At 38.4% G+C, this 12420-nt stretch overlaps 1 protein-coding gene across 7 annotated transcripts; it reads right to left on the bottom strand.

The window, feature by feature from the left end:
- Window positions 1-3454: 3454 nt before the first annotated feature.
- On the bottom strand, window positions 3455-12147 carry LOC128703210 (uncharacterized). 7 transcript variants are annotated; one of them, XM_070103438.1, is made up of 4 exons: window positions 12026-12147; window positions 7658-7779; window positions 7406-7458; window positions 3455-6381 (listed from the first exon to the last, which is right to left on the bottom strand). In XM_070103438.1, exon 4 carries the CDS (start codon window positions 6379-6381, stop codon window positions 4336-4338), a length of 2046 nt encoding a protein of 681 aa, XP_069959539.1. In that variant the 5' UTR covers window positions 7406-7458; window positions 7658-7779; window positions 12026-12147; the 3' UTR covers window positions 3455-4335. The 7 variants fall into 7 exon arrangements, 6 of the variants coding, with proteins under 6 accessions (XP_069959539.1, XP_053653779.1, XP_053653781.1 ...); XM_053797804.2 differs by lacking the exon at window positions 7406-7458; XM_053797806.2 differs by lacking the exon at window positions 7406-7458 and having other exon boundaries at window positions 12043-12094.
- Window positions 12148-12420: the final 273 nt, after the last annotated feature.

Raw genomic sequence — 12420 nt, 5'->3', positions numbered from 1 at the left:
CTCATTTGTGCTTTATAGTTATCTGTTTACAATAATGTTTTATCACTGATTTCATCATTGCTTAGTTAATCTTAAGTTAATTTTAAGCCAGCCCGTAATGCTATGCATATAAGTGGCTTTGGCATGCTGCTCTTACCTGTATTTTTTGTACCTCTGTTTGTATGCTTAAATTACTAAATAAATAAAATAAATAAAAAGATAGCAAAAGTTTTGATATCTGTGATTAACCACAGATGTGTACCAATTTTGTCTGCTCTGGGTCTGGTATTGAGAGGGCTATCAGTTGATGTGGCAAGATTGAGAGTATATGTGGTCGTAGACAATGTAGTAATGATATGGTTAAGACTTTTTGCCTGGGGATGAATAAACAGATGCTGGTGGGGTTGAAATTTTTAATGTGTCAATAGCTAGTGCATAAAGGGCTTTAGATGATACTCTTTGATCTTCAGTGTATTGGTAGTAAAATATATAGCCCAGAAAACATAATTTCTGATGGTAATGACAGTGGAATTATATGGTGTTAACTCCTTAATCATCTTTGGTATCCCAGCTGCCAATAGAGTACATGTACAGTGGACCCCCGCATAGCGAACGCCTTGCATAGCGAACAATCCGCATAGCGAACGCTTTGTTCGCTAAAATTTTGCCCCGCATAGTGGACAAAAACCCGCTCAGCGACCTTCGTCCGAGACGCGTCCAATGTGCGCCCTCAGCCAGCCTCATATGTGCCGCCCGTCCCATTGTTTACCAGCCAGCCTCCGCGGTAACATTCAAGCATACACTCGGAATATTTCGTATTATTACAGTGTTTTCGGTGCTGTTTGTGGAAAATAAGTGACCATGGGCCCCAAGAAAGCTTCTAGTGCCAACCCTACACCTCAAAGGGTAAGAATACCCATTGAAATTAAGAAAGAGATCATTGATAAGTATGAAAGTGGAGTACGTATCACCGACCTGGTCAGGTTGTACAAGAAACCAAAATCAACCATCGCTTCTATTGTGGGCAAGAAAACGGCAATCAAGGAAGCTGTTGTTGCCAAAGGTTTAACTGTGTTTTCGAAACAAAGATCGCAAGTGATGGAAGATGTTGAGAGACTCTTATTGGTGTGGATAAATGAAAAACAGCTAGCAGGAGATAGCGTCTCTCAAGCGATCATATGTGAAAAGGCTAGGAAGTTGCATGACGATTTAATTAAAAAAATGCCTGCAACTAGTGATGATGTGAGTGAATTTAAGGCCAGCAAAGGTTGGTTTGAGAGATTTAAGAAGCGTAGTGGCATCCATAGTGTGATACGGCATGGTGAGGCTGCCAGTTTGGACCACAAAGCGGCTGAAAAATATGTGCATGAATTCAAGGAGTACATAGAAACTGAAGGACTGGAACCTGAACAAGTGTTTAATTGTGATGAAACAGGCCTGTTCTGGAAGAAAATGCCAAGCAGGACCTACATTACTCAGGAGGAAAAGGCACTCCCAGGACATAAGCCTATGAAAGACAGGCTTACTTTGTTGATGTGTGCCAATGCTAGTGGTGATTGCAAAGTTAAGCCTTTATTAGTGTATCACTCTGAAACTCCCAGAGCGTTCAGGCAAAAGAATGTCCTCAAGGATAATTTGTGTGTGCTGTGGAGGGCAAACAGTAAGGCATGGGTCACTAGGGAATTTTTCTATAACTGGTTACACCATGCATTTGCCCCCAATGTGAAAGATTACCTAACTGAAAAGAAATTAGACCTTAAGTGCCTCCTGGTGTTAGACAATGCCCCTGGTCATCCTACAGACGTGGCAGAGCGACTTTATGGGGACATGAGCTTCATTAAGGTGAAGTTTTTGCCTCCTAATACCACTCCTCTCCTGCAGCCCATGGACCAGCAGGTCATTTCCAACTTCAAGAAACTGTACACAAAAGCTCTGTTTCAAAAGTGCTTTGAAGTGACCACAGACACTGGATTGACTCTAAAAGAGTTTTGGAAGGATCACTTTAATATCCTCAGTTGTGTAAACCTTATAGGTAAGGCTTGGGAGGGAGTGACTAAGAGAACCTTGAACTCTGCTTGGAAGAAACTGTGGCCAGAATGTGTAGACAAAAGGGATTTTGAAGGGTTTGAGGCTAACCCTGAGAGGAGTAGTATACCAGTTGAGGAATCAATTGTGGAATTGGGGAAGTCCTTGGGGTTGGAGGTTAGTGGGGAGGATGTGGAAGAGTTGGTGGAGGAGGACAATGAAGAACTAACCACTGATGAGCTGATAGATCAACTTCAAGAGCAAGAGGCCAGACCTGGGGAAACTGGTTCAAAGGAGGGGAGAGAGAAATTGAAGGAATTGCCTACTTCAAAGATTAAGGAAATGTGTGCAAAATGGCTTGAAGTGCAAACCTTTTTTGATGAAAATCACCCTCACACAGCTATTGCAAGCCGTGCTGGTGACTGTTACAATGACACTGTTGTGAACCACTTTAGACAAATCATAAAGGAACGAGAGGTACAGGCCACTATGGACAGATATGTTGTGCGAAAGAAGTCCAGTGACTCTGAAGCTGGTCCTAGTGGCATTAAAAGAAGAAGGGAAGTAACCCCAGAAAAGGACTTGCTACCTCAAGTCCTAATGGAAGAGGATTCCCCTTCTAAACACTAACACTCTCTCTCCCCTCCTCCCATCCCATCAATCATCACCAGATCTTCAATAAAAGTAAGTGTCATGTAATTGTGCATGCCTTTTTCAGTTTGTGTGTACTAAAATTAACATTTTTTTGTGGTAAAAAAAAATTTTTTTCATACTTTTGGGTGTCTTGCACGGATTAATTTTATTTCCATTATTTCTTATGGGGAAAATTAATTCGCATAGCAAACATTTCGCATAACGACCAGCCCTCTTGCACGGATTAAGTTCGCTATGCGGGGGTCCACTGTATATTAGTATTCTCCAAGTGCAAACACAAATCTTACATTATTATTATTGCATTCACAGGGAAGTGCTAAACCTGTATGGGTCATGCAGCACCTTGGGAAATAGGAGGTAATCAGGTTCGATCCAAAGGAAAAATAGGTCCAACTCCTTGAATTGAGCCCTTCGCCAGCACTGATGCCCCCATCTTGAAGGGTTCAGATAATGGTTGAATACTGGAATGGAAACATTCAGCACTGTAGCCTATTTTACAACTACTAGAAAGTTAAAAAAATTTATGATTAAATGCTCAAACTGGGACACCATGATCAAACTTTTGCTTGATCCATACAAATTTATGAGCAGGAACTTGAAATTCCCACGGCAGTGTATTTGCCTCCCAACTGTACGTCACTTATCCAACCCAAGACCAAGGAATGCTGCGCTCTCTAAAAGTGGAAAATTCAGTAATCTGGAAGGGCTATGGAACCACAGGGTCTGGAAAATCGATGTTGTACCTGTATAACTAATTAGATAATCACAAAAAGGTAATGACATGTTAAAACACACATTAAAATTGCCAGAATTTATTTGTAAATTTTGTTACATATGTCTAATACCTGTATACAGTATACAAAAATATATTGATGGATGTATAGTATATGGAAGTATCAGAGTTAGGATTATAAAACAAATCTTCTGTCAGTGATTTGCACTTAGGATGTCAGCAACATTTTATGTGCTATTATAATAGAGTATATTCATGGAAAGTACTCTACCAGAATCATACACACTGCTATATGGCAGAGCTAAAACACGATAGGAAAGGAGAGGTAGTGCTGTCAAGTGAAGAAAATCAGTAGAAAGAAAATGGATGGGACTCACATTTAGTTTAATGAATTGGAGTCGGTTAAGAAATTGCCAAGAGTCTGCACGAAAGGCAGGACTGTTAGAAAGAAGGGCAGAGAAAGGGAGCATATTAGGGTGTGGAAGATGTTTGAAATGATGTTACCATACTGTCTCATGAGAAGATTTTTGCCTGACATGACAGCTTGAGAATTCTCAGAATAGGGCTTGGCTGCCATTCATGAGAAAATCATGTATAACTATACAGTGTCCCATACTCATGCATGCTAGTACTGTGTCTCACAGTACTAGCATGATTAAACTGTGTCTCAGTTTAATCCTGACGCAAGTCACACTTAATAGCCCATATTCTGATAATCTTTTGCTTACTTCACTTACCCCCACATTAGACATACATATCTTATATTATCTAAGTGGAGTTTCAGTTTTTACCTGCTATAAAATGCATCTTTACTTGCATCTCTGTAAAAAAAAATATATATACTGTATATATATATATATATATATATATATATATATATTCCCCATTCTTAAATTTTTGTATTTTAAACTGCAGTGTTTTTTTATGTGCAGAAATGTACCAGTTTAGTGAAGTCTCAGTATATAGTTATTTTTCAAAAAACAATAATTCAATGCTTTCACTTCATCAGATGATATATTCCAACTGGTCACACTACCAATGGATCGAATGTCACTGCAGAATTTCACCAAGTGCTCAATAGCCATACCAGTGAACTTTTTCATTACATTGCTACAGTTTTTAACATTTTCTACAGACAATGTAATATTCCTCAGTCTTTTCAAAAGGGGAGCAATTCTACCCACAAAATCATCGTCTAATTCAATATTACAATTATCATCTTTATCTTGTGCAACAAGTGTTAAAGTCTGAATGTAGGGACTACCTTTTATACACTTGTAGAAAGCTGCTGCATCAACACTGTGGACTCCAAAGAACTGGAGGGTGTGAAGTCTTGAGAAATTGGGAACTTGGCTGTTGTCCTTTTCGTATGGTGCAGGGTCAATCTTCATCAAAACTTTGGCATACTCCAAAAATGGTATAAGCATATCCAGTGATTTATGAGGTTCATATTCTATTTTATTTCTACCACTCATTCTTGCCACAGGAGGAGACGGATTTCTTACTGGCCGTTCCATGGGAATTTGGTCTTCACTAAGGGCTACTGCTTGCATCCGAAGTGCTGGGCAGGTTAATGTCAGTGATTCCAGTGATCTACAATTCTCTGCAATATCACACATGTTTGAAATTGACAGTTCATGCATTAACTCCATATCAAGTGTGTGAAGATTTCTCAAATATGGCATCATATCATCAAAGGTGTAGCTGCGATAATCATCAGGAGATACAGTAAGGTGTCTCATGTTGGGAAAAATTTCAAGCGTAACTGGAGGCAACAAAACATTAAGAACAATATTAACTTCTGTCACAAAAGGCAAGTGTACTTTCTTTAACTGTTTGTGAGAAACACAGATTACACTATGCCCTCCAGTCTTACCATCAAATTTCTTAAGTTTTAACATAATAGGAGGATGCTCCATCTTGTTAATTTTCCATAATACATAAAGCAAAGAGACTCCCTTGATCTCCTCCATATCTGGAGCATAGAGAAGCAGTCTGACTATTTCGTCAAATAGTGTGTTTTCTTCTTTGTCTTCCCACTTGATATCTGGTAGTAATAGCGTTTTTAAGTACTGACAGCCTATTACAACACCTTCATATTTTGTCTGTGACAAAACAGAATTTCCATATAAGCAACGCAATGCATCAAGAAAATCAGCCTCTTCATAATTTCTCGTCCCATCCTCATCCACTGCAGTTTCCCCGGCATTCATTTTCTTTACACAATATCTTTGCAAATTAAAAAGCTCACCACTTATATCTAAATGCCACAGGTTAGGGCAATGACAACATATAAGAAACAGCAAGTCCCCATGAGCCAAATTTTGCAAACTTAAGCTTGTAAGATTTACCAACATATTTTTATAGGCAGCAAGTGTACATGTAAATATCTCCCTTTTCTTTTCCTCCATTTCCATAACAAATATATTATTTTTATAGGTACCATGCTTCATAAGATACTCAGCAAGTACCATAAAGAATGTATTTGTCACTGGACTAATATCCAGAGTTGAAACATTGGGGTACAATATACTTTTCATAAGAAAATGAAAAGCCACTCGAACTCTAGGGCCAAATGACCATTTGTCATCCATAAAGTCTTCAATTTGGACTTCGTCATATACAATGATCTTAGCAACTGAAGCAAGTACTCTATTAAACACATCGTTTAAAAATACTGCAGGCACAGGTCCAAGATATTCACGCAATATGTGGGGAAAGTCACCATGATTCTTTAATAGCTTCTTCACACTTTTTAGACGAAGTGTTGCCTTGTAGGAATTTCTAGTAGTGGCAGAGACATTGCCAGTAAATAATTCCTCAAATCTTTTTTTGGCAAGTTCTCTATGGACCTCTTCTTCTGCTTTTTGCAATACATCATCTGCAGATTCTGTCAGGTGGGTAGCTTTAGTCATCATCATTTCTACATTTTTGCACACGGCTTTCAATGCCAATTGCAGTAAGCACTCAGGCAGATTCAAAGCTGGCATCTGTGGAAAGAAAATATAAAGAATAAATTCTTAGGAAGATGTGAATAATTAGATGAATTGTGACTTGATAATGGTATAGGATGAACTGAAACACCATCTGTGGTTTCATTATAAAAGTGTAGGTTATTTGTGAATGCTCATGAAAACATAAATTAATATCAACTATATGCTATTCCTCTGTAGGATGGGACAAATGTACAATTAATATTTGTGAAGGGATTAAGGGAAACCAGTTAACCAGACTTGAGTTCTGGAGGTGGGAAGTACAGTGCCTGTACTCTGAAGGAGGGGTGAGGATATTTGCAATTTGGAAGGGAATCTGAACTGTAATATCGGTGCATCTCCGGCAAGACAGTGATACGGAGTGAATGATGGTGAAAGTGATAGAGAGTGAATGATGGTGAAAGGGTAACTTGTGATATCATTACATACTGGCCATATCCCACCAAGGCAGGGTGGCCAAAAAAGAAAAATTTAAGTTTTTCTTTTTAAATTCAGTAATTGCTGGTTAAATATCTCTACCAAAGTGACCCAAAAAAAGAAAAATTAAATATTTACCATCATTCATTCATTAGCTGTTTGCCAGCAGTGTGAAAACATCAGAGTTTAAATGACACTCGGAACTGAAGCATCCCAATCTCTCTTTCAGATTTCAGGGACTAAATGGGTAAAATTGTTGTAATACAATATGATGTTTGCATTCTTCTGGGAAGACATCTATTAGATGAATGATCGTAAATGTTACCTTTTTTGGGTCAGCCTACCTTGGTGGAAGATGGAAAGCAGGCAAAAACATGAAAAAAAGTAGGCAACTTTATAATCAGCTCATCTGCTCACGATGTGCATTTTTTTCTCTTAACCCTTAAAATGTTCAAACAAATTTACGCTCACATGTGTAGTGCTCCAAAAGTAGATTACGTTTTTTTACATATTTTCAAATATAACAAAAAAAAAAGCAGATATAAGTTTTTTTATACGTTTTCAAATGAAAAAACAGAAAAGAAGATCTACTTTTTTTACATACTTTCAAATGTTGAAAGAAACGTAGATCTACGTTTCAACTACGGTGCATAATACCTGAAATGTATGAAGAGTCACTCAGTTTTTTAATTAGAATAGTTTCAAATACAGCATAGTGCAAAGATTACAATTTACCTTTGGATATGTGGATGTTTGATTCCCCAATGAGCAGTAAGTTACTTACAACACCAACAATCACCTTAATGCATTTCAAGCTTTTGCTGTATTTTATGTAACTTTTGCACTGTACACTTACATTGTATAGCACTGCGATGTCCCTGTGTATATTGTACACGGTAATAGTGATGATCAGTTATCTGGTATAAGCAGCAGCACATTCAAGACTTGGTTCCCAACATTAGAATTACCGATGTTCTTCTGTAATAAGAAAGATTAACATCAGTGTGAGTCATTTCTAAATGGTGTTTCTTCAAATTTCATCTATTATTAATGATCTCATGATTCTTATTGGAGATAGGTTGCAGTTTTTAATTGTGGTGTAGACATGCCTCTGGCAAGGCAGTGATGGAGTGAGTGATGGTGAAACTGCTTCTTCTTTTCTGGGTCACCCTACCTTGGTAGGAAACAGCCGATGTGTTCATAAAAACAAAAAGTTCTCTATTCTCATGCAACATAATCTATGGCAGGTACATAATTATGTTCATGGGGAAATGCTAAACTGTTGAGGGTAATAATGTCTGGGATATTGGAGGTAATCAGGTTTGATCCAAGAAAGACGAAGGTATCTCCAATTCCTCAAAGCAAAAGCCTTCCACTACACATACGTACAACCTTAAAATTCTGAGACATATACCCTGGCTACCTTCAAGAGAGAGTTGGACAGATACCTAAAGTCAGTGCCGGATCAGCCAGGCTGTGGTTCGTATGTTGGACTACATGTGGCTAACAGTAACAGCCTGGTTTATCAGGCCCTGAGCCACCAGGGGGCCTGGTCATGGACTGGGCTGTGGGGGCATTGACCCCCAAAATGCCCTCCAGGTTGAAATAAGTCATTTTGTCTGATTTTCTTGGGTTATTCTAGGTAATATACACATATCTTAAATTAAAATTATGTATGATAATTGTACTTATGTGTACTTGTACCTAAATAAACTTACATTATTACTAATGTTAAATGTTTTGAAAGATCTTGGGCTGATATACATAAAACATTTCATATTAAGACTCGATAGTCTATGTCTAATTCCTAAGTGGTCTTTAAGTACAGTGGAACCTCAAATATCGAACTTTCTTCGGCCCAGAAGTCTGTTCGAGTGCCTTTACCGAATGAATTTATTCCCATCAGGAATAATGTAAATTAGATTAGCCCATTTCAGACCCTTAAAAATACACTTATAAAAGCACTTACAAAAATACACTTACATAATTGGTTGTGTTGGGAGCAGTTCGATTTTTGAGGTTCCACTGTATTAGAATTAGTTTGCCAGAAATGCATTTCCTTACTAGTAGCTTTCTGTTGTGCACCTTTGTCAGTTAGTTTATTTAGGTACAGGTACACATAAATATACAGTTATCATACATAGTGTAAATTACCCAGGATAACTTATACTATATACAATAACTGTACTTATCTGTACCTGTATATAAATAAACTTACTTAGGTACAACAGAAAGCCAGTAGCTTAATAATGTTAAATTTATTACATATAAACTATATTATCTTTGTACAGCATGAAAGAAATAAAAATTGGATTTTGAAAATACTGTGATTAACCAGGGGCTTTCTAGAATGTATGCCAATTATGTTAGATAAAGTAACTTATAGGAATAATTAAGTAAGTTTATCTAAGTACAGTTTTTATTTTTATTATCACACTGGCCGATTCCCACCAAGGCAGGGTGGCCCGAAAAAGAAAAACTTTCACCATCATTCACTCAATCACTGTCTTGCTAGAAGGGTGCTTTACACTACAGTTTTTAAACTGCAACATTAACACCCCTCCTTCAGAGTGCAGGCACTGTACTTCCCATCTCCAGGACTCAAGTCCGGCCTGCCGGTTTCCCTGAACCCCTTCATAAATGTTACTTTGCTCACACTCCAACAGCACGTCAATTATTAAAAACCATTTGTCTCCATTCACTCCTATCAAACACGCTCACGCATGCCTGCTGGAAGTCCAAGCCCCTCGAACACAAAACCTCCTTTACCCCCTCCCTCGAACGTTTCCTAGGCCGACCCCTACCCCGCCTTCCTTCCACTACAGACTGATACACTCTTGAAGTCATTCTGTTTCGCTCCATTCTCTCTACATGTCCGAACCACCTCAACAACCCTTCCTCAGCCCTCTGGACAACAGTTTTGGTAATCCCGCACCTCCTCCTAACTTCCAAACTACGAATTCTCTGCATTATATTCACACCACACATTGCCCTCAGACATGACATCTCCACTGCCTCCAGCCTTCTCCTCGCTGCAACATTCATCTCCCATGCTTCACACCCATATAAGAGTGTTGGTAAAACTATACTCTCATACATTCCCCTCTTTGCCTCCAAGGACAAAGTTCTTTGTCTCCACAGACTCCTAAGTGCACCACTCACCCTTTTCCCCTCATCAATTCTATGATTCACCTCATCCTTCATAGACCCATCTGCTGACACGTCCACTCCCAAATATCTGAATACATTCACCTCCTCCATACTCTCTCCCTCCAATCTGATATCCAATCTTTCATCACCTAATCTTTTTGTTATCCTCATAACCTTACTCTTTCCTGTATTCACTTTTAATTTTCTTCTTTTGCACACCCTACCAAATTCATCCACCAATCTCTGCAACTTCTCTTCAGAATCTCCCAAGAGCACAGTGTCATCAGCAAAGAGCAGCTGTGACAACTCCCACTTTATGTGTGATTCTTTATCTTTTAACTCCACGCCTCTTTCCAAGACCCTCGCATTTACTTCTCTTACAGTACAGGTACACATAAATATAGTTACACAAATTATCATACATACTAACATATGTGTAAATTAACCAGGATAACTCAAAAAAGTCAGTGATTTATTTCCATTGAAGTCCTTGATTTTTTTATTATTTACACCTCAAAAGTTAAAACATCTATGTAACTCACATATATACTTTCTAGAAGCAAAATATTACAAACATCATAATGACTATCACATTTGTAGGGAGCACTAAACCCATAGGAATCAGGCCAGGATTGAAACCTTGGTACGCCTGGAAAACATTAGGACATGTTTTCTCAAAACATCTGCTGTCCATGTTCACCTAGCAGTAAAATAAGTACCTGGGTGTTAGTCGATTGGCGTGGGTCGCATCCTGCGGACAAAATTAACTGAATTTCCCCGAAAGGCTCTACATAACCAGGGACTTTCTATATAGCACATCGTGGCCTAGTGGCTAAAGCTCCCGCTTCACACACGGAGGGCCCGGGTTCAATTCCCGGCGGGTGGAAACATTTCGACGCATTTCCTTACACCTGTTGTCCTGTTCACCTACCAGCAAATAGGTACCTAGGTGTTAGGCGACTGGTGTGGGTCGCATCCTGGGGGACAAGATTGAGGACCCCCAATGGAAATAAGTTAGACAGTCCTCGATGACGCACTGACTTTCTTGGGTTGTCCTGGGTGGCTAACCCTCCGGGGTTAAAAACCCGAACGAAATCTTATCTTATTGATGTCAACTATGGTCTGTATAAGTTGCATCATGTACTTGTAGAAATAAAGATTATTATTATTATTATTATTATTATTATTATTATTATTATTATTATTATTATATTAATGCTTCAAGAAGGGGAGGTAATATGATTAATATCCATGGCTAGAAAGGTTATATATTTTGTAAATTATATTATATGGCTGTGAAGGGCTCATGTTAAAGCCTGTTATAGCATGAGCCAGTTCAAAAAGAAAGCTGGCACTGGACAAGCACCTAAAGTCGGTACCTGACCAGCCGGGCTGTGGCTCGTACATTGGTTTGCGTGCAGCCAGCAGTAACAGCCTGGTTGATCAGGCTCTGATCCACCAGGAGGCCTGGTCACAAACCGGGCCGCAGGGGCGTTGACCCCCGGAACTCTCTCCAGGTAAACTCCAGGTAATGAAAGCTAAAAAAAGATACCTAATTAATGAAGCTACAGAAAGGTACGTGATTAATGAAGCTACAGAAAGGTACCTAATGAATGAAAGTACAGAAAGGTACCTAATTAATGAAGCTACAGAAAGGTACGTGATTAATGAAGCTACAGAAAGGTACCTAATGAATAAAAGTACAGAAAGGTACCTAATTAATGAAGCTACAGAAAGGTACCTAATAAAAGTACAGATAGTGTTTTCTTGTCTAGTTAATTCATGTACCTATTATTGTAAGCTGATCCTCTAATGATAATTTAAATACCTCAGTTTACCTAATTCCTCCTATATCTCCATTCATTATAACTAATTATCACATAGTTCCTTACCTATTTTACGTTTTAAGGTTTAAATAAGACATCATAAGGACCCCAATGGAAATAAATCACTTGGTCTCATTTTTTCGGGTTTTCCTGGGTAATTTACATATATATTACTAATTACTATGTATAATAATCTCTGTAACTGTATTTATGTGTCTGTGCTTAAATAAACATAATTTATTACTTACTAAAAGTATATACAAACTCTTATCAATTGTTGTTGGGGTTGTTAAGGGCCATCAAAACGTAAGTCTAATTTAGCCCAACTAATTGTTGGGGTTGTTAAGGGCCATCAAAACGTAGGCCTAATTTAGCCCAACTAATTGTTGGGGTTGTTAAGGGCCATCAAAACGTAGGTCTAATTTAGCCCAACTAATTGTTGGGGTTGTTAAGGGCCATCAAAACGTAGGTCTAATTTAGCCCAACTAATTGTTGGGGTTGTTAAGGGCCATCAAAACGTAGGCCTAATTTAGCCCAACTAATTGTTAGGGTTGCTAAGGGCCATCAAAAGTAGGTCTAATTTAGCCCAACTAATTGTTGGGGTTGTTAAGGGCCATCAAAACGTAAATCTAATTTAGCCCAA

This window comes from Cherax quadricarinatus, chromosome 85 (assembly GCF_038502225.1).
Source record: "Cherax quadricarinatus isolate ZL_2023a chromosome 85, ASM3850222v1, whole genome shotgun sequence".
Classification (NCBI taxonomy): Eukaryota; Metazoa; Arthropoda; class Malacostraca; order Decapoda; family Parastacidae; genus Cherax; species Cherax quadricarinatus.
Note: the sequence above shows the minus strand (reverse complement) of the source record. Positions and strands in the feature narration are given on the sequence as shown.

What these genes read in the sequence shown, in the direction of transcription:
- LOC128703210 (XM_070103438.1), bottom strand. Translation starts at nt 6,381, where the DNA reads ATGCCAGCTTTGAATCTGCCTGAGTGCTTACTGCAATTGGCATTGAAA.